The sequence below is a fragment of the Camelus bactrianus genome, chromosome 2 (genome assembly GCF_048773025.1).
Source record: "Camelus bactrianus isolate YW-2024 breed Bactrian camel chromosome 2, ASM4877302v1, whole genome shotgun sequence".
Taxonomy (NCBI): domain Eukaryota; kingdom Metazoa; phylum Chordata; class Mammalia; order Artiodactyla; family Camelidae; genus Camelus; species Camelus bactrianus.
In genome coordinates this window covers 132,646,204-132,667,552 of record NC_133540.1, presented here as the reverse complement: position 1 = coordinate 132,667,552, position 21,349 = coordinate 132,646,204, and the positions used below count along the sequence as shown (strand labels likewise).

At 45.2% G+C, this 21,349-nt stretch overlaps 1 protein-coding gene across 6 annotated transcripts in view; it reads right to left on the bottom strand.

Moving 5' to 3' along the window:
• Positions 1-21,349, bottom strand: part of KIAA0232 (KIAA0232 ortholog) — an 83,003-nt gene that overhangs the window by 11,533 nt on the left and 50,121 nt on the right. For 3 of the 6 annotated variants that reach the window (XM_074350674.1, XM_074350669.1, XM_074350666.1), the window contains 4 exons: positions 10,446-10,512; positions 9,208-9,289; positions 3,943-7,225; positions 2,437-2,508 (listed from right to left, as the gene is read on the bottom strand). In XM_074350674.1, coding sequence (XP_074206775.1) covers positions 2,437-2,508; positions 3,943-7,225; positions 9,208-9,289; positions 10,446-10,512 — 3,504 coding nt within the window. Of the gene's footprint in view, positions 1-2,436; positions 2,509-3,942; positions 7,226-9,207; positions 9,290-10,445; positions 10,513-11,756; positions 13,805-21,349 lie in introns of those variants that run through there. The other 3 variants (XM_074350684.1, XM_074350673.1, XM_074350688.1) reach the window with 2 other exon arrangements.

The following is a 21,349-nucleotide window of genomic DNA, read 5'->3' as shown; positions in this document are numbered from 1 at the left end:
TTGACATATTTCCACTTAGTTATTTCCAACTTTTAGGCTACACAGCAAAGATGGCCATGCTTTGCTTAAATAGTGTTTAATGTATTAATTCAACTTCTGGTTTAGCTGAGAATGAAAAGAATGAAGAAAGAATGGAGAAATAGGAAAAGAGAACAGAGCACAACCTGGGATGACCGGGCCCACTTCTGCCTCAGCCCCGCTCCCCTCTGCCTCCAGGCAGCTGCTTGGCTCACTTTCCACCTGCAAGCCCTCCTTCAAGTTGCACCTTTGCGAGGAAGCCCGCCCTGATACCGTGGTTCCCGTGGAAACTCCTCCAAGCACCCCCGCCCCCGACACTCCTTATCCGGCTCTTCTTTTCCATGGCACTGGTGTCCTAGCACACTCTGTCCCTTCACGTCGCTCACTGCACGCACCTCCACAAATGCAGAGATCGTGGTCTGTTCCTTTATGCCCAGCACCTGGACTTAGTAGGCTCTTAGTATTTGATGAATGAATGAAACAGTGAAAAAAAGGAGAGAGGACATGGACTTAACCCAGAAAACCTGACCAGAAATGTCTTTAGCAAAAGACGTAATACTCAGCAATTCTTTAGAAGACAGAAGTTAGGCGAAGGCTCACTGCTTTAAATTTTCACTAACTGTTCTTAGTTCAGGTTAGAATTTAGAAGGGAAAGGTTGGGTATTCCTCCTTGAATTTTACTCTGGGAATAGAACCCTGAATAGTGCCCCCTTGCCACAGTCAGTTCTCTGTTACTTGGGTCACAAAAGGAAAAGAAAGCCTCCCTTGTTCTTTGGAAGAGGAGAAAGGAAACATAAATGGCGAGATACCGTGTGCAACAGAGACAAGAGACACGGCACTGACCGTCATAAAGTTAGGGAAGAACTTGGGCTCTGGGCCTCCGTGTCCTCAGCAGTCACGAGGGTAAATGAACCACCACAGAAAGTCACTATGGGCACTCAGGAGCATGATGGTGACAAAGCAGAGTTGGCACAGGGCCTGGCAGAAGCCGGCTGGTAGCCATCCCCCAGGGTGGCCTTCACACCTACTCCTCAGGGCCTTCTGATTCCCACGGCCCTTGTCTGCTGGGCAAAACGGCCTCCTCTCCTGGACGAGGCCATGAATTCCTGAGGACGAGACCAGGATTCGTGCTGCTTCCCTGCACCTTAAAGCGCACAGCACGGAGTCAGCAGTCAAGCCAATGACAAAGAGAACACCTCTGCCACAAATCTGTGCACAAATGGATGCCAGTGGCACACTAGGCTCCTCACCTGTCACTGCGAACTTCAGAAGCCACGCCTTAACTGTTGGCACCTTTCCTGAGCACCTGAGAGACTGCAAGCCTCTTTACCCTCGTGTACGCTATTCCTTCTGCCTAGAACGTCCTGCCCACTCCTTTCTGCCCTGGACGCTCAGGTATGTCCAAAAAGCCTTCCTCAGCTCTCCCAGGGTGGCCCAGCTCTCCTCTGGGTTCCCATGGCTTCCTGTGCCCACCTTCCCCACGCCACCTACCATGGTACATAGAACTATGTTGGCCCAAACGCCCTAAAAGGTAAAGAACTGCCTAGGAAATTCTGGTACATCAACACAAAGGAATAGCATGCAGAAAGTAAAAAAGGAAGTGTAATTATAGGAAAGTGCCATTTCAGTTTAAATAAACAGAAGAAAACAAATGTGAACATGTATTTATTTATACCTGTATACAGTGTCCTTGGAGGGTACACCCCAGGGCCCACACTGGTGGTTGCTGCTGGGGAGGGGGGGAACTGGTTCACCATGCATATACCCTCCTGTAACTTCTGAATTTGAACCATGGGAGTGAATTACCTATTTCAATGAAAATAAATGATCTGTTCACAAATTGGTCTTCATGACCAGCCTGAATTCTCTCAGGGCAGGGAGAGTGTCTTGTTCATTCAGGGCCTCTCATCTCACAGATGGACATGGAACAGCTCAATGTTTAATGACTGTTTTGCTGAATTGAACTGAACCGAAGTTTTGAAAAGAATCATAATTTATGTTCCTGGGCACCAATTCTTCTGGAAATCCTACATTTTAGACCTCTTGCTCTGAAACAGGTTGGCAACCAGTGACTTTTAAAACAGGGCTTCCAGATCGCCGTTTGTAAGGACTGTCCTCACTCAGGAAAGTGGGGGAGAAGACCCTCACAGGAACTCCCCAAGACTGACAGGCAGCATGAGAGTGAAAAGGCACAGATTCTAGTCCCAGCCTGGCCCCAAACTGTCCCTTAAGGCTCTCTCAACCTTTCTGCACCTCAGATGAATCTGAAGCAAGCTCCGCCCTGGCCCCGAACATAAGTGATGCTGCTGAGAGGCGACGGCAGCCGGCCTCTCAGCCCAGTGTCCTCTGAGGACGTCACCGGCAGCTAAGACCTTCCGAGACAACCCAGAACTCTGCAACATCAATACATCAACATACTAGAAAGCGAAGGACTACGGCAGTGGTATGATGCAGAATCTCGCTTCTTTCCTCTTTTTCTTTCTTCCCCATCTGGAACCAGGTAAAATACAAAGTACGTGAAGGAACATTTAAGGATGAAAAGTGGGGCAAGAATCAAACAGGTAAAGCTAACAACATTGTTTCTTTGTTCTGAGCAGTTCAGATTTCAGTGTTTCCATGGGATTCAATGCATGTCTCTTTAAGGACCCCCAGGCAAGCTAATCACAGCAGTGCCTCTCCAGTCCCCTGGCGGCTTCCCCCCACCATGCGCGCACAGGTCCACACCTGGGCACAGACCGGCCACCAGTAAGGCGTGATCCTAGCCACGAGGAGCTTGTAATCTAACGAGAGAAAGACATAAATGACTCATGAAAAACAGCAAGTGCAATTAAAAAAATAAGAGGCATAAAGCACATAAAACTTAAAAGAAGGGAGAAATGACTTCTGATGTGGGTGGGGGTGGAGCAGGGGAGAGAAGAGGAATGAGGGACGCAGCAGTGAAGGAGGTGGGAGCTGACAGGGCCTCAAGGTGTGGGCAGGACCCAGAGGGGCACAAGACGGGTGGGCTTGTGCAGGACAGAGGGGAGGGAGGGGACACGCTGCTGCTCTCCGGCTACAGGTGGCGGGACTTCTAAACACCTCTAGCGGTCTTTTTAATAAACTGCTCCTGGAACAAAGCCAGGCACTGCCGTATCAAATAGTGGATGAGAAATGGGCTGATTGCTATGCTTTTTGGTCAAACAGGTTACTGCCTTAAGTGTTATTTCTTGTAAACTCAATTTAAACTCAAATGACTTCTTAGGAATAATCAAATGGTACAGTGACTCCCATTAACAAAAAGATCGTTGTTAGCCTCACTTGATAGACTTACCTGTGTAATTCACGTAGCTTCAGGACTATGCACTTTGTATAAAGCAAGGTAACATCTGTTCTGTAGAAGTTACTTTTTGCATTCGGATTGTGGGTTAATTTTTACACATACCACAATATATTTTAGAGAATTCTATATAGATATAATTTATTTTACATAAAAAACATAAGTTTCAATGAAGGAATCAATGTTTCAGAGGCAGATGGGCTTGCTACTTAAAGAAACCCTTCCCTGCCACTTCCGAAGAGCAAAGGGCCTTCTGAAGAGGAAACAGCCACCTCCTGATTCACTGACTTTGAGAACTGGAGCACTCACATATTAGATTTTGCTTTAAGCATAGTATATGCACATTAAGACATCACATAAAAATCTTATATCCTGTGATTTACTTAAAAATGTCTTTTCTCTGCAGAAAATGTCTATCTAGTTCAAATTTATAAATATCAAATCCATTTTAAGTCCTTATGTAAAATCGTAAGAATCCTAAGTTTTATGACATTTAAACCAAAGTCCCAATAATTTAACCCAAAACTTCACTGCCTGAAATGGCTGTTCTTTAAGATTAAAGTCTGATCAAATCCTTTTATCAAATACCAATACATACTGACACATACCTCGTGCAGCTGTCCTGAAGAAACTGGGTTATCTTCATAAGCAGGCAACTGACAACCTGCTTTGCAACTGCAAAAATTATTAATTTCTTCCTCACATTGTGCCATTATTTTACAATTTGCTTCTGAGCTTTCTAGATCGATTTCCAGAGCGTCATTCATGCTACACTCCAAACACGGATTCTGCTTTCCTCCTGGCAGAATCCCAGCTGATTCCTCCTGGGAATCCAGTGATGTCTGAGCACTCTTTTCCATTCCGGACTTTTTTAACCTGGGAAGGAATTTTCCAGACTCAAGCTCTAATTTTCCATAGTAATGGCCTTCTTTCTCTGCATCTTCTTCCAGTGGTTTGAGATCTGCCTGTGGATCTTCAAATGCATCAACTTGAGAAGGAATGGGAATGGCTGCTTCATCTTTTTCAGATTCAAATTCTGACTCGCTTCCTCCTCCTGGGGACAGTTCAGATGCAGAAATTGGGCGAAAGTGAGTCCTAGGAGAGATGCGGATGGCCCTGTACTGTGTTCTGTCAACGCCACATATCCTGGGGTGGAACACTTCACTGTCTGAATCAGAGCAGAGGATTGATTTCGGTTTAAAACTAGGGCTGAAAGATGCAATCCCTTCAGGTTCAAATGAACATTCTACATGAAGAACTTGTGAAAATGGATTGCTTAAGTCAAAGGAAGAGAATGAATATTCAAGTCCAGGATCTTCAACTTGAAAGTTACCACAAGCTCCTAGTAAGTCTTCATGGAAGATAAAAGAAAATCCCTTATTCAACCCATTTTCCCCAGTCTTCGGCTGATCATTCTGTTCAAATGACATGAAGGGCTTCCATAACTGCCTGTGGCCAGGAGCAAAGCTGTTCCCTGGGGTCATAAAGACATCTGTACCAGCTATTGTCACCACGTCGGAAGCTGCACACTGTAACAAACTTCCTTTCGTGTGGCCGGGCGGCACAACTGCCCACTCCCCATCGCTGTTAAAGGATTTGAGCTCTCCATAAACTCCTCCGAGAATGAAGGAGTTCTCTTTATCCTGGGCCACATCCCAAGGTTTAGAGGGGGTGGTATAATCACCGCCGTCCACCTTTGACAGCTCACCAGAAACAAAAGCCCCCTTCTCCAGGTTCTCCTTCTGCCCCTCCCACAGGTGGTACTCTGATCTCTGCACGGCCTTACTGGGCTCCTGGAGTGGCTCCACTTCAGCTTCGGCGTCCAAACAGCAGCAGTAGTTATTTACATCTGTCGAAAACAACTCGTCATCAATTCTCTCTGTTTCTACCGTAGCTACAGAGTTTCTGTCTGCCATCTTTGTCCAAATGTCTTTAATTACCCCTGAGCTGTAGCCATCTCCATGAGGACTGCTTTCACTACAAACATGTGTAGTTTCAAAGGTTTTGTTTTCTGGTTTTTGTTCCAGCTGAATACCACAGACAGATTCTAGTTTAGATTTTTTTTTGAAAACCAACGTTGGAATTTCTCCTAAAGTTCTGTTTTGCTGGCAAGTTTCATCTTGCAAAAAATCTAGAAGTTCTTCATCTACATAATTTGACGAGACTCTAGGAACTACATAATTAACATCATCTGCATTAAACTGTGTGGATTCTTCAAACTGAATATTTAATGTCTCATTGTCTGAACGTGTTTCTTCTGAATGGGACCATGGACTACAAGTTCTCGTTGAAAGATTAGAACAGTGTTCGTTTTCTTCAAAGGCACTATTTTTGGTCCATATTAGCAATCTAGACTGTGTTTTCCCAAGCATATTAGCACTAGAATCTGTATTTTCATTTCCCAAATTGAGTGTTTCAAAAGAAAATGGTAAAACAGAATTACTGCATTGCACTTCAAACACTGAAAAACAAGAGTTTATGCCAGATCCTTCATTAATATCTGAAAAGAGCTCTTGATTGCCAGCAAGCAAATGTGGACTGAGCGCCGTGCTGTCTAAGATCGGGGAGAGTCTAATAGGAGAGTCTCCTCCAAAGCTCTCTCCATCGGCATCGCCAGAGCTGGACGAACAGCACTCCCAAAACTGAGCCAGATTGCCAAGGTCTTGTAGGAAGAAGCCCTCGGCGCCCACAGAGCTGGTGGAATCTGTCCATATTGCACGTTCCCCTTGCAACTCCATTCCATCTAACACTATGCAACATTCTGCCTCAAAATCTGTTTTCTCTTTGCTTTTCTGTCGAATCATATTCAAAATCCGACTTTCTCCTTGCATTGTTTCTGAGGCACCAGGATCCAACATGGATTGGTCAATATCCACTTCATAGAAGTGCGTTAATTCTGACAGATGAATATCATCCAAGTATCTGTTGTCCTCTGGTAGAGAACAGAATGAGGTCCCAGTGAGGTCAAGGTCCTCATTTATAACTGCAGGCATTTCTACAAAATGACCATCAATGAAAGTACCCGCTGCGAGGTATGTTTTATGAATATTATTGTTGCTGATACACAGACCGTGCACTGATTCAGACAATTCATCTACTGCCTCAGATGTCAGATCACTTGTGTCTTGTCTGTTTCGGTATGTGGTCTCTAGTTTACTTTTTCTGCTCAAAGGAACAAAATACTCCGCAATCGGCTCGGTGTACCACAGCGGCTCCTCCTTGTACTCTCTGTCGTTCCTGCTCTCTGCACACAGGTCCCTCCCCTCAGTGCTCCCAGTGTCTCTTCGCCCCGGCTCCTTCAGCGGCCTCCTACCCCGCCTGCACAGCTGCTTGACGGACCCGCTGCTGCTGCTGCTGCCGCCCCCGGCCTGCAGGCTCCTCTCCGCCTTCTCGCCATGCTTCAGTGAGAGCCTGCTCTGCCCGTTCCGCCCTTTTCTGTTTCGAATTTCCCGTGTCTTGTGCCTCACTTTCACGCACTTCACGGATGCCTTCGGCTCTCCCTGGTTACCACTGGAGCTCGAGCCTGCCTCGCTGGAGCCGGAAGACCAGGAGCGAGGGCGGCCCTTCCCTTCGGGCTTGTGTCGAGTCTGCTTTCTGTACAGAGCAGGCTTCTCTGCACCTGTGCCATCCCTAAACGTGGCCTCCTTCTCGCTGTGACTTTTGCTCTGGGCTTTCTCGTGCACGGTGGTGGGCACATCACTGCGTCTCTCCTTGGCGGCCTCACCTTCGCTGTTGCAGTCCTTGGGGGAGGACGTGTCTGTGCTAGCTGGCGGGGCTGTGGATGACGAAGAAGAGCTAGAGTAAGAACAGACTTTAGACTTGTTCCACACAGTCATGATTTCTTGCAGGCAAACTGGTTTCTCAGAAAGTGGTGGGAATGCTTCATAGTACCTGAAAAACAAGTAGAGAATTCAAAAGTGGGCACTCAGATGTATCAGATACAGTAAAACAACATCACCAATCAGAGAAATGGGATATTTCATCTCAGCAGTCAATGTTTACATCGTCCATAAATTACTAACTTAAACAATTAATAATACAGTAAAATATGTCTTATATTTAGTTCTATGGATCAAGCACCTTTATGTTCAGCACTGGGATAAGCATTATAAGGGTATTTAGAAGACATGCAAGGGATGGTGTTTAGTGTTTGGATTCTAACTAAGAAGTCACAAATGAGAGACATAATACAGTGGAGAGAATGTAATCTTTTGATAAGAGATATGTGGGTTTGAACCTCAGCTCAGTCACTGACTGTGCCTGTGACTTTAAGCTTATCATGTGGGGTCTCAGTCCATTTCCTCAACTGTAAAATGGTGGTAGTATGACTTACCTCACAAGGCTGTTGTGAGCACTGGAAACAGGTGTAGGTGAAAAGCTGGATAACAAAGCAGTCGAGAGCATGAGCTCTGAAGCCACACTCCCTAAGTCTGAATCCTGACTTTGCCACTTACTAGCTGTGTGACCTTAGGCATGGTCCTTAACCTCTCTGTGGCCTACAAAATGGGGTAATAGTATCTGCCTTGGAGAGCTGTCAGTAAAGGCATTAATATGTGAAATGAGACAGAGAGCACCCCAGTGATTACTGCTGCTATCATGGCCTTTTCCCAGGAGGCCAGGGCAATGCCCAGCATCAAGCAGGCCCTCAGAAATGGCAGGGGTCGTGGTATTCAAGCGCTCAGAAAAGAGGATGCTGGTGAGGCCTAGAACAATTAGAGAAAGTGGACCACAGTGGAGACTTCAAGTGTCAGCCATGCAGCAGTTTGGTGAGTACTGACTGTGAGGCCTGGGACCCTGTGTGAGGACACGAAGATGCTGTGCTCATGGAACTGAAGCCCCACTAGACCAACAACTGCTGGAAATACAGGGCAGGACAACCAGGAAGGCTGGTTTCAGAGGGCTTGAAAACAAGAAAGAAGAGTTTGCAGGAAACTAGTAGCCATTGAAGGTTTCAGAGCAAGACAGCCTGCCAAAGGAAGACTTGAGAGTCAGTCTGGCTACCAAGGTGGGCCTAGACTCGACTCTCCTTTTCAGTCTATACCAGCACTGTCCAATAGAAATGTACTGTGAGCTTCACAAGTAATTTTCAATGTTCTGGGACTCCCAATAGAAATGTAAGAAGAAACTGGTGAAATTAACTTCAACAGTGTATTTCACTTAACCAAATATATCCACATTAGCATTTCATATGTAATCAATAATTTAAAATACTAATGCAATATTTTACATTCTTTTGTATATGAAGTCTGAACTCTGGTGAGTATAACACATACAGCACATCTCAATTTGAAGCAGCCACATCTCAAATGGTCAACAGGCACACACGGCTGTGGTTACCATGCCGGACAGAGCATGCAACACAACCAATTGAATGCTGTTTTTTCCTTAAGACTTAGGAGTTCATAAGATTCAAATAAAATGTATAATAAGGAAGTCTGCTTACAGTGCAGCCAATTTTAATACTAACCATTTACAGAGAAAGACAGAAAAGCATCTTCAGGAAACAAGTCTGACGAGGTCAATGACTTGCTTGGCTTCCTTGTGTGTAAAACAAGAGCAAGCATAATTTCTCACCACTGTCTCAAAGGACTGGCGTGGATGTCAAAGGTCATATATGAATGGATCATAAATAACAACCTTGCTTGTCTGATTGGTTCATTTCAAATACTGATTTAACATGTCTAAAAAGGGTAAGACTGTCTTATTCACCTTCGAATTCTCAGTGTCAAGTACACAATAAGTGCTCAATAAATGTTTCCTGGGTTATAAAATATCAAACTAAATAGAAGATGACAAACACTGTAAACCATGCAGCAGTCATTAGTCTGATTTTAACAAATGCACACTTTATTACTGAGTACAAGCTTACATACATTTCCACTTGATCCTTTGCTGTAGGGGATAATTCTGCCTCTGGAGAGGGAGACCCCTCTAATTTTTTGTGAATCTTCTCTTCTGTTATGAAACAAAAATTCAGAAAGATTTGTCTTATATCTAGTTAATAAATGCTTGTGTTTTTAAAAGTTTCTCAAGTAAATTTAATCAGGAATTAAACAGGTTTTTGTGGCTTAAAAAGAACTCTATACCAGTTTGCCATTTTAATAAAAATCTATCTCTTCAGTGTGCCAGAGGGAATTCTCTGGCTAAACTACATCAGCATTGGGCTGAGAGCTGAGAGGAGTTCATCTCAGCACTGACAGTGCTCTGGAGGCACTTAATTATGAGACTGAAATCCCCTGGGTACCTATTAATTACACCAGAAGGAGAGAACATCTGTTTAGACTCCAAAAATACTTTCTCACAAAATTCTGCACTCATGGACTTTATATTGCCTCATCTTGACTAATACTAACATGAAAGAAAGTTATTACAATTAGCTCTGTTACTAGGTGAGCAAGGGCTGTGTTTCAACCAAAATAGAAGCAAAGGGCTATACTCTTAGCTTAGCTCATGATACTGACCTCAGATTAGAAACAAATAAACTGCGCCCTTGAAAGGTAGGCTCACGGCTTGCTGGACAGCAAAATAACCATGAAGAGGACGTGGGAAATAAAGATCCTTAACTGTAACAGGTAACTTCCATTCTACAGGCTTGCAGAGAAGTTGGGAAAAGCAGCTGTGAGGGTGATTCATGAACCAAAATGACTTAATGAGTTTGTCAAGTCTGCCTGCCCCAAAACTTCCAGAGTCAAGGCAGAAGTTCCTTCCAAACCTGTAATGATTAGTTTTGACACCTTTGGAGGCCTTGATGTCAACAGGCAGATATTAATTAGGGTGGGTGGGGGGGGAAGAGAAGAGATTATTGCTCCTGATCCCTGGGCTTCAATCTGAACAAAAAGAGAAGTCTCCTCTCCCTAGGGCACCTGTGGATTAAGTCACTCCTCTGAGAACAGGGATGTATCTACGAGTGATGGTGGAGGGAGGGCTGACCCGGAAGCCACTCACAGATAGAGACACTGCCTGATACTGGCCCCGGCCCCATGACACACCGAATACAAAGGCTTTGTTCCTGCCGCCTTTCCTTTTGGATCAATTCTATTTCCCCCAATCAAACTCCTTGTTGACTAGATCCTACTGCGCACAGACAGCCTTTTGGAAGCGGTGTTCTCACCTTGCTTACTCTGAAGGTCTTTCAGCCTGGAGCAGAGCTCCTCCACTAAAGTCTCGATACCAGAGCTCTGCATGAGAACAAAACACACGTTAGTTTACTGCCAGGTATGTACAAGTCAGGTATTTGTATACTCTTGTTTTAGTACAAAAGTTTTATAAATCTTCCACGTTTCAAAAGAAATACATTATCAATATTTAAATGAACACAAGTTTAAAAATTACAGGCTTGTAGATCCAATTTAGTATACATATTTTACTAATAAAGTATATTCAATGGCACCTACTAATAAAAAGCAAAACTATCAATGTACCTCCCACACAGATTCTGTCTTCCCAGGGATGTAGCATCTTGCCCACAGGGAAGCCTAAGGACCTAAACGCCCAATTATGGTTAAAAGTCAGTCACCATCAAAAACAGCATTCTGTATCTGTGGAGTAAGCGCTTGTAACCAGATTTAGTACAAATTAAAATCACAAAAATCTCATTGTGGGCCTCTAGGAGCTCATGGGCTGAAGAAAAGCAAGGTGATTTTTTTTCTTTTAAAGTGCACACTCGTGACTGGAACAGAAACAGCAGACAGAAAATATGCATCGTTACCGTGAACAAATGTGAAAGCCGTACTTTAAGGGTCATGAACAGGGCATTAGCCTCTGCGCAGACCTGGGGTAAAACACAAGAAGAGCACGTAGAGAGTCTGAAATCGGGAGGATGAGAGTAAGAGCCAAATTCTAAAGAAAAATGAGTGCTGGAAATAGGCATGAACAAATCTCCCACCACGCCGACTGCAAACTTCTAAAATTCTCTATTTCTCACAGGGGGAAAGAAAGATCTTTTACAAGGTACAAAAAAAGTGAATGTACTTCCTAGGAACTTTACATTTATTCAGTGGCTGAAAGTCCTATGTAATGTGGAATTGAGTCTCTCGGTGGGCACGATCCAAACAGATGCACAGGACTCTGCTCACCCGCCGCCCTCAGAGGGCCTTGAGGGGCTAAAAATAGAACGTTACCCCATTCACTTCACTCAGAATGACTCAGCACAAGTACTAGAGAAATCCTAAACAAGAAACCGCACATTACACAGTTTGAGCAGCGAGAAAAATTACCATGAAAACGATTAATTATAAACACTGACAGTCACATTCCATTCACGTCATATCGCAGCTTTTACAAGGAGAAAGGACAGGAGAAGAAAGAGAAATGGGCCAGAGAAGAGCTGTCCTTTCCTTAAAAACACCCTTAAAAACCATGGTAGACATTAGTCACAAACCCAGCTCTGACTACACAATTCCATTGGAGAGCCTCAGCTTACCATAACGTTCAAGGTGTGATGAGTATGGCCGTTTTACTCCATTTCCTCCAGACCGTGAACCTAACACCGGCGTCAGCTGACACGCGGCTGCACGCTTTCCTGTACAGCGAGTCCTGTCCCTGTGTTTCTAAACCCGGTGCCAGTCTCCAGGGCAGAGCACCGAGCCCCTAGGGATTGCTTATTCCACTCCGCTCAGTGCTCTGAAGTGGCGGGCTGTTTACGGGTCTCCACAGAACAATCACCACAACCTAGTCAACAGATACTATTTTTTACGCCTCATCTTGGAAATTACCTCCACACAACTGTAACTTCAGTTGTTCTGGACAGTTAACGCAGCTTAGGAGTATACACGTTTGCTGTCAAACATAAACGGAAAAGCAACAATGAGCTTACTCCTGATCTCTGTGACCGAGAGCAAGCTCTACCCACACCAGGCCTCTGCCTTTCTTCCTTGATTCCTGCAGCATCCTACAAACACATACACATATACATATATAAATAAAAATTATTAGACCACTGGGTTCCTGTAATAGCAAACTGAAAAACTAAAGGGGATAGCAAAAGCAGCACTGTACACTGTCATCTTACGGCAGCTGTTCTGAAGTGTTGATTTGCTGTTAATGAGAAGTTTTGTTTACTTTCCCAATTATGGTATAAACTACTAGATGAGTTTAATGATCATATTTTAATAGTATACCATATCCACAGGGGCATTCAAGAATACTAAGAGACGGCAGTATCTTAAGAAAGAGAAAGTACATTATACCCACATTTTAGGGAGAACTCTATAGAACATGCTGTAGGTAAAAAAAAAAAAAATACCAACATTCTACCACTAAATTCATGAATTGTCTTCTCAACTGTAAAATGGGTATTACCCACTTACCCCTCAGAATCAAACTAACACACAACAGTGCTCTGCAAACCGTAAGAGCGCTCTAAAGTCCACGTTACGCTACCCGGGTCTGAATGCGGGGAGCCGCGCGCACACAGGGACTGCGCGGCGCAGCAGCGGGCCAGGAAGCAGTCTTCCAGGTGCACGGCCGTCCACTGGTTTCTCTCTCTCTCACCCTGTCAGCAAATGGTCAGGGGCCCCCAGTGTGCCAGGCAGGACACCCGGGGAGACAAGCTCCCTGCCCTCATGGAGGCTACACTCTAATAACCCTTACTTCTCCAAGGAGATGGCCAGGAGGAACGGATGTGGGTCTGCAGTCCCACCCTGCCGCATACTCCCTGGGCAGCAGGCTGTGGGCCTCTCCTTGTCTCTGAACACCTGCCTCTCAAGAAGCCCGCGCATAAACTAAGAAGATGAACATGTGAGACACCCACGAGAATGCCTGTCATATCAGTCACCTAAACACTGGTGCCTTCTCTAGATTTTGGGTATGTTTTTGATTTTCCAAAGTCTCATATTGGGATTCATTGCTTTTGAAACGCCTTGAATTTCTGCTGCTATTTGAGCTGGAGGCTGGAGGAGGAAGAAACATAACTCATCTGACCCAGATAACCCGGAGGCCCCTGGATTCTGCCTGGGCTCCGGGTGCTGGCACTGCCGCGTCCCCTCCCCTGGGCTGCAGGCTGGAGTCAGACCCTCCCGTGATGGTGGAGACGGAGCCTGCGTCAAACACTGCAGCCACTGTCCCACTGCTTCTGGGAGTCTTGTGTGTTCCCAGACACATTTCTGTCATTTCCCATCCCACAGCACTTCCAGTGCTTCTCCATCCTCCCTGCCTCCCATCCTGCTCAACCAATGACCTTAATCATTAGGATAAAGAAAACAAAGGCAAGCTGATTTATTTTTCTCGTTTCCTCTCCTCTCCATATTCAAAGGTTTCTGCAGCTATATGAGTCATCTCAAAAGTTAATCCTCTATGGAGAACCCTTTTGGACTGGATATGCTCCAATACTGGACAGGTACTCCCACACCAGCCCTGTGATCACTAAGCAGCATGATCCTCAGGGACACTCAACGGCCTGTTCCATTCAGGGGCAGCAAGGTGGGAGTCAAAAAGAACTGGGTTTGACTTTCACCCCAGAGTTAGCCACATGACTAGTGAGCCATAAGTCACTCACCTACTGAAGCCTCACTTTTCACAGCTGGAAAACGGTGCGAATACCACTGACACAACTCCTAATAGCCGGTCTGGGGGCTTCTTGTGTCAGTCCCCTCATTTCTTTTTTCTCTCGTATTTACAATTTCTTCATTTTTTGGTTCCTCCTTCTGGGAGATTTCCTCAGCTGTATCTTCCAATCCTTCTGTTGAGTCTTTTCATATTATTATTTTTCAAATTTTCAAGAGATCATCTTGTCCCTTGAATATTTCTTCTTTGCAGCAAGCTTTTCCTCAGAGAGAAATTCCTCGTCTTCAGAGTTCTGGCAGCCAGGCAGAAGAAAGGGGTGGGGATTCCCCAGTCAATTTGCCAACTTTCATTTAGCCCCCAATGTTCATTATGGGATCTCATGATTTCCCTCAGAGGTGCCCGGTGTCCTAAGCCTGTCTGTTTTCCATCTCTCCAGAAAGTACCTGCCAGGATGGGGAAAGCCTATCCTTTGGGGCCCCAGGGAACCATGTCTTCTGGCACTCACCCCTAGTGCAGACCCCTCTCACAAGTCTGCTGGGATTCCTCAGTGAGACACTACCAAGTGTGAAGCATGCCCTCCTGGGCTCCCCTGCCAGGTGCAGAAGCCTAAACGAGCCATGTAGAGAAGGTGGCTGAGCTGCCAGACAAGTGAAGAGAGCGATCCTGGATGTTCCAGTCCCAGCTACCACTGACTGCGACAGCATGAGATCTCAGACAGGACCAGCCAAAGAACCTCCCAGCCGAACCCTAGCCAACCCACAGGACTGTGAGCAGCTAAAATGGCTGCTGCTGTCAGTCATTAAGTTTTGGGGTACCCTGTCATGCAGCAATAACCAAGGAACAGACTTCCAAACATTCCTGTGTTCAGACCCACCCTGCACATGGAAGTCGTCTACAGTTTTTCAGATCTCAGACTTTAATGTCTAAAGCAGAGCTAGGCACTGATGGAATGATTACTGGTGACCATTCCCTGAGAGTAAGTGATCAATTCCATACTTTACTGAGCGGAAGTTTTTAAAAGCCTTTTTAAAATTTAGAACTAAATTAAGGTTGAGTCATTAAACAAAAGAGCACCAATGAGATAACTGAGAACATACAGCAAGGTTCATAAACTCGTGCCTCAGTGGCCAGGGAAGTAACACAGACGTGTGACAACTAGGTCTAATGCAACAGGAAGCAGCGGTGCACGTGGCTATGAGGATAGAATAAACACCCCTGGCCATTCAAAGATAAAAAAAAATTTTTTTTAATCCAAATTAAAAAAAGGCTGTCTCTGTCAAGGCACCTGCACCAGGGCTGTGATTCCCAACCTAAACACACGGGGGTCTACGAAAATCCACTCACTGGCCTGCCCCCAGCCTGGACTTGTGCTTGCTCTCTAGAACATGGTGCAGAGGAGGAGAGGTGTCTCCAGTGGATACACGTTGTCTGCATGCCTACCACAGGCCAGGGAGGAAGAGACCTACGTCCTCTTGGAATGATGGACAAAACACAGTTAAAGTTTGTCATAAGAAGTAGAAGATGTCAACCTCTGTTACAAGCAATGACCAAATAGCTTGATTAAACAAAACTTAGAAAAGCGCAGCTCTGCTTTGCCTCACTCTTTAGCAGGGCTACGGTCTGGAGAGCATCACCTGGACAGGGCAGAGATGCCCGGGTCTCATAAAAGCTGAACAAGATATTCAATGTCTCTGAGCCTCCGTTTCATCATCTACAGAAGAAAATACTTCAACTTGAATATTCAAGTCCTTCAACTTTCCTGGTTTCTGGTAGCATCCTAGTGATTTAGGCAGACCATGTTTTTAATGTATGCAGACAAATGTCCTGTTTCTAACTTTAATTTGGAGATGGCAGTTTCTCTTCCCGTCAGATATCCCTGTTCCTCCTGAAACAACCAAACTTCCTGAAGGAGATTCAGGAAAAGGAGCTTGGAAGGCTCCAGGCTCACTGTCTGGATATACTGCTTGTCACACCTCACTGGGGGAGTGACAAGAATAGCCAAGTTCCTCAAAGCAGAACTTAGAATGGTTATTCTTAATCCAGGAAGCATGAATTCTTAAGGAGGCTACCAGTGGGCACATAAGAAAAGTTTATGTGTATCTTTCAAGTTAGGTCTATAGCTTTCATCAGATATTCAGGTCTGTGGTAATGCCAAAATGGTGGGAAAAAACTAACAACTGACTTTAATGTAGCAGTTGATGCCTAAGGATAGACTCTGCAGAAAGCACGGTACACATACACGAGAACGTTCCTTCCTGCGCTCTTTATAACAAGCAAAACTGGGAAACAACTGAGAGGTCCATTACCAGAGGAATAAACAGCTTTATGGTGTTACAATGGACAACTATTCAGCAGTGAAAAGAAATTATAAGATCACACTGTCAACACAGATAAATCTTTAAAAATGTTAACTAAAAGAAGCAAGTTATAAAATACAGTATGATACTACTCATGTAAAGTTAACATGCAGAATAGTCTCACATTTGTGTATCTCCTCAAATACCATTTGGTAAAAGTATAAAGGCGCACGCGGGAGAGAAGCACCAGTTCAGAGCAGTGGGAACCTTGGAGAGAGGCGCGGAGAAGCGCCGTCAGGAAAGGGTGCGGGGCCGAGCTGCGCTGTGAGTGTTTCCCAGGCCGCCTGCATGGGTGTGCACTGCTGTGTCTGTGCACCTGCTCCGTGTCTGCCTGTCTACCTCCCGCACCGGGTTGCTCACAGCCCACACCATAACCCCACACATACCTCTTTTTATGCCCTTTTGCTCACCTCACTCTCAGATTTTTATAGCAGCCCCTCCCCCTGGTTTCCTTTTTCATACCCTCACTTTCGGCATTTGATAGTTCAGGAAATTTCCTATAAAAATCCCAATTTTCTAACTTTTCACCAGGACAGCACTCGCCAAGGTAACCATCAGCGAGCGCCGGGGCGGGCCTGGGCCCTGCGGTTCACCACAGGCCTCCCCTCTCCCTCCTGTCTTACTCACTTAGCTTCCTGCTCAGCCCCGGGAGACCGTGAGCCAGCGAGCTCTGGTGAGATAAACAAGCAAGGGGTCTGTTATTTAACCTCCTCCCCAAACCACCCGCCCATCAGCCCGACATGCATATCCAACTGCGTTTTCAGCATCTCCACTGCACTCTCCTGGGCACCTCACATTCAAATCTTAATTCACACCCATCCACCCACAAATTAGTGTTCCATCCCTAGTTTCCTTTTCCTCAGTAAATGAAAATCCCATTCTTGCAGCTGCTCAGCCCCAAAACCCTGGCTATCCGCCTCAACCCTGCCCCTTTCCTCCACCCCATGTCCATCCTGTCAGTTCCAACTTCAAAACAGATTTGGAATCTAACCAGGTCCCATCCTCACCGACCCTCTGGTCTGATATGATGGCTCCTTAGCTGCTCTCCCTGCATCTGCCTCGGCCCCTCCAACCAGTCTTCCTGCAGTGGCCAGCTGGGCCCTTACATTACCCCTACTCCAAACTCTCCAATATTCGTGGTTTATCAGAGGAAAAGCCAAAGTCCTCAGAAGGGCCTCCAGGCTCCCCTGAGTGCTCCCGCTCCATCCATGCCCTAGGAGATAGGCCTGGGCTTCCCAGAGCAGGGCTGGCTGTGACAACACAGCAATTGTGAGCCTTCCCAGCTTTAATAACGTGGCTTCTCAGAGGGCTGGCCTGTAGAAGGTGCACAGCATCACTTCGTACAACGTACACAGAACACCAGACAGGTACCACACACATTAAGTGCTCAATAAAGATTATCACTGTCTCATGCTCTAATTATCCAGAATGAATTAAGCTCTAACATCAGCATGCAAAGAAACAAGATGTATGGTCAAAATCAACCCTGAAAGTACTCCCATGAACTACTTTACATGGTTTTTGTACATACAACCCTGCACAGCAGATAAACAATACATACACGAAATACTAAGATGTACTGTGTACTTTAACTGGCAGAAAGAATTTTACAGGCAGGCTTAGCTGAATGTGAAAATATGAGCAACTAGAGTAAGACTCCACTGTACCTGGATCATAAGTCCTCTGTAAGGCTCTCTACAGAACCACCGGCGGAGTCAGCTACCCAGGGTATGCAGCAGCGCTGTTACTTTTCAAAACTAACTTAACCAAAACAAGTTATCATTGCATCCTAACTTCATTTACTCCCCAAACAGGGCCTTGTTGAGTTTCTGATATTCTTCCAAAGTGGAAGATGAAATCCTAGCTTCGATTCAGTTTTAAGTAGCTCAGTTAAAAAAAAAAACAAAACACCAAAATATAACTAATTATTAAAAATAAAACAAAACCAAACAACATAAAAAGCTTGAACTTTGGGGATAGAGAAAACAGAACCAAGTAAACTCGAGGAGTCAGAAAGCAACAGCTGGCACAGCTCAACTTTGTTTCAAGTTTTTAAAAGGGAGGAGAGGTCTGGGTGCACACGCCATGTCCACTGACAACAGGAACGAATCAGCTTAGGATAACCTTCCGTATCTATAAAGTGCCCCGTCACTGCGTCCCAGCCCCACTCCTCTCTACAGGCCCCATTACTAACTGCACTCAAAGCAAGTGCAAAATGTTATAGAAAACGAGCACCCTGAGAATTACCTCTTATCTGCATGCGTGAACGAAGAGCATTAGAAAGGCAGTTTCAGCTGGGACCTAACAAACAATGAGGCCCATCGAAGGTCATGATCCCCCGGAGGGATAAACAACCACCACCTGCAGGTCTTCACAGGTGCCGCCAACATATAAAATAAAAATTCGACATAACTGAGCTTCCATGTGGTTTTGGCAACATTTCTCAGATAAAATATTGACCTGAGCAGGTCAAGAGACGTGCTGTAATGTGGGGCACAACCTGATGCAAGAATTACGTGGAGGCACAGAGTCACATCACAGGTACGTGAAAGGGAAGTCAGCCATTCTACTCATACCACGATGCGGTGAGGAATCTGATACCTTGGGGATGCTTTTATAGAAACAGCTAACACTGCAGCTGTGACAGTCACACATGCACACGGGAAAGTAACGAGAAAAGAATTCATCTTGTGTAATACATAATATCACCTCTACTTACCTGGCCAGCACAGTGAGAGCCTATGTTACAGTCATATCACCTATGTTATAGTCATGTGATTATGTCATTCACATTTTAATCAATTAGATTGTAAACTTATTAGTGGCTTTGGATTCTGAGCAGTTCGTAGTGACTACACAGAGCTGCACTAAGAAGAGCTCTTAGTTGCCACTAGAACTGGGTGGGAAAGCAAAGCACAGAACCACAAGCACTGCCATCCTCAGCGTTTAGGAGACGAACACCACACTATACACAGACCTTCACTGTGGTCAAAATATAAAACAGAACTTTGGCATTACAATTTCCTATGTAGCGCCTTCCTCGCTCCTTTGTTTTCACCGGAGCCACCAGACATTCTAGAAAGGAAAGCCAGGGGACACACAAATAGTCAGTCCACAGTTCATAAACGACCACACTGATTCCTTTCTATGGTTACAGGCCATAATTAAAGAGGGTTCTTTTCAACTTCTTTCCATTGGCTCCCCAAGAACCTGACGAGCTGGCTTACAGGGCCTGTGCACCAATGTACAAACAGCAGGTGCCTCAGGTACGGGGCTCTGGGCTTGAAGACTTCCTACTTCCTTTTCATTCTGTCCCCAAGCACTCGGTTGAGTTCCTGGTGTATGCCTGGCACATTCACTTCCTCAGCCAACTTTAATTTGGTAAGATTAAAAAACAATCACTATTAGGAAAAAGCAATGCAATCATTTATCATAAAATGAGAAGGACAGAGTAAGACACGACAAATAGACTTCATTGCGCTTGTAAACGAAAATCTTGCCTTTGACAGCCAGGCAAAGGAAAGCATTTTCCAAAGGAGCAACTCAGAGAATCAAAGATCTCTGCAACCCACTCTCCTTCCCTGTGCTGTTTCTACCCGACACCAAGCTCCTGTCTGCACACAGCCTGCTTGGCTAGGATGGATTACACACACTCAGCAGGCTGCAGGAGGAGCCGGGTCTTGCACTGCACTAGGACAAGGTATCTGTGCTCCCTACTCTTCCACAGCTGGCTTCAGCTGTCCTTGTTTTTCACTCCGCTTCACCATGAGTCGAAGGCTAGAGTCGTTTCTCAGCAACTTTGCTCTAAGGCAGAAATAAGATCCTGTCCCAGATTGAAACTCCCTACTCATATTTTCCTCCCAACCATGACTCAGCAGCAGCTTCTCTGGACTGTACTCAAAGAATTTACCTGAACTAACCTCTCACTTTTAAAAACCATCTGCATTCTGAATTCCTTTAAAAGCTCCAAATTCCTTTACCAATCTATTACTCCCTTCAGTGTCCCCCAGAAGACACCTTTTGGGTAACTGTCCAACCACCCTCTTTTCTCTGAGGGCTGCCCGTCACTGCTGAAAGGGTGGACCTCCAAGCAACTCTGTCCCCTCACCACAGCTTATCAAACCCGGGGTGGACACCTGGTCCAAGCCTAGCCAATCAGATTCTCCCTCTAACTGGATGGGGTTGGGTTCTACACTTGAGCAGTCATGCTGGGCTGGGGCTAGAATGGTCGTTTTCTCACCATGTGTGTGCTGAAGTGGAGAAAGCCAGACTTCAGGAAGAGAGGGAATGACTCAGAAACAGGGAGAAGCAATGGGAGACTGTGGGTCATCAGAGAAAATGACTGGCTGCTAATCATTGCGCTCCCAGCTCAGGCTGCTCCCGAGGCTGCTGCAGTTCCAGCACTTGGTTTCAGTGAGGTATCCTGTATCCTTTATGTATATTTCCATTTTTTTCTTAAACTAGGTTACATGTGTTCCTACTCTTTGTAACAAAAAGGTACCCAAGATTATTATATGAGCAGTAACTTCCACATTCCTATCCCACAGTCTATGAGGCAGCCGCTTCAAGAAATCAGAAGTTAAAAAATCAAAGGGCCCAGGAATCCCGCTCCTGGGTATATCCAGAAGGAACCCTACTTCAAAATGACACCTGCACCCCAATGTTCATAGCAGCACTATTTATAACAGTCAAGACATGGAAACAGCCTAAATGTCCATCAACAGATGATTGGATAAAGAAGATGTGGTATATTTATACAATGGAATACTACTCAGCCATAAAAACTGACAACATAACGCCATTTGCAGCAACATGGATGTTCCTGGAGAATGTCATTCTAAGTGAAGTAAGCCACAAAGCGAAAGAAAAATACCATATGAGATTGCTCATATGCGGAATCTGAAAAAAAACAAAAACAAAAACAAAAACATAAATACAGAACAGAAACAGACTCATAGACACAGAATACAAACTTGTGGTTGCCAAGGGGGCGGGGGGTGGGATGGGACAGACTGGGATTTCAAAATGTAGAATAGATAAAAGATTGTACTGTATAGCACAGGGAAATAAATACAGGATCTTGTGGTGGCTCACAGCAAAAGAGAATGTGACAATGAATCTATGTATGTTCACATATAACTGAAAAATTGTGCTC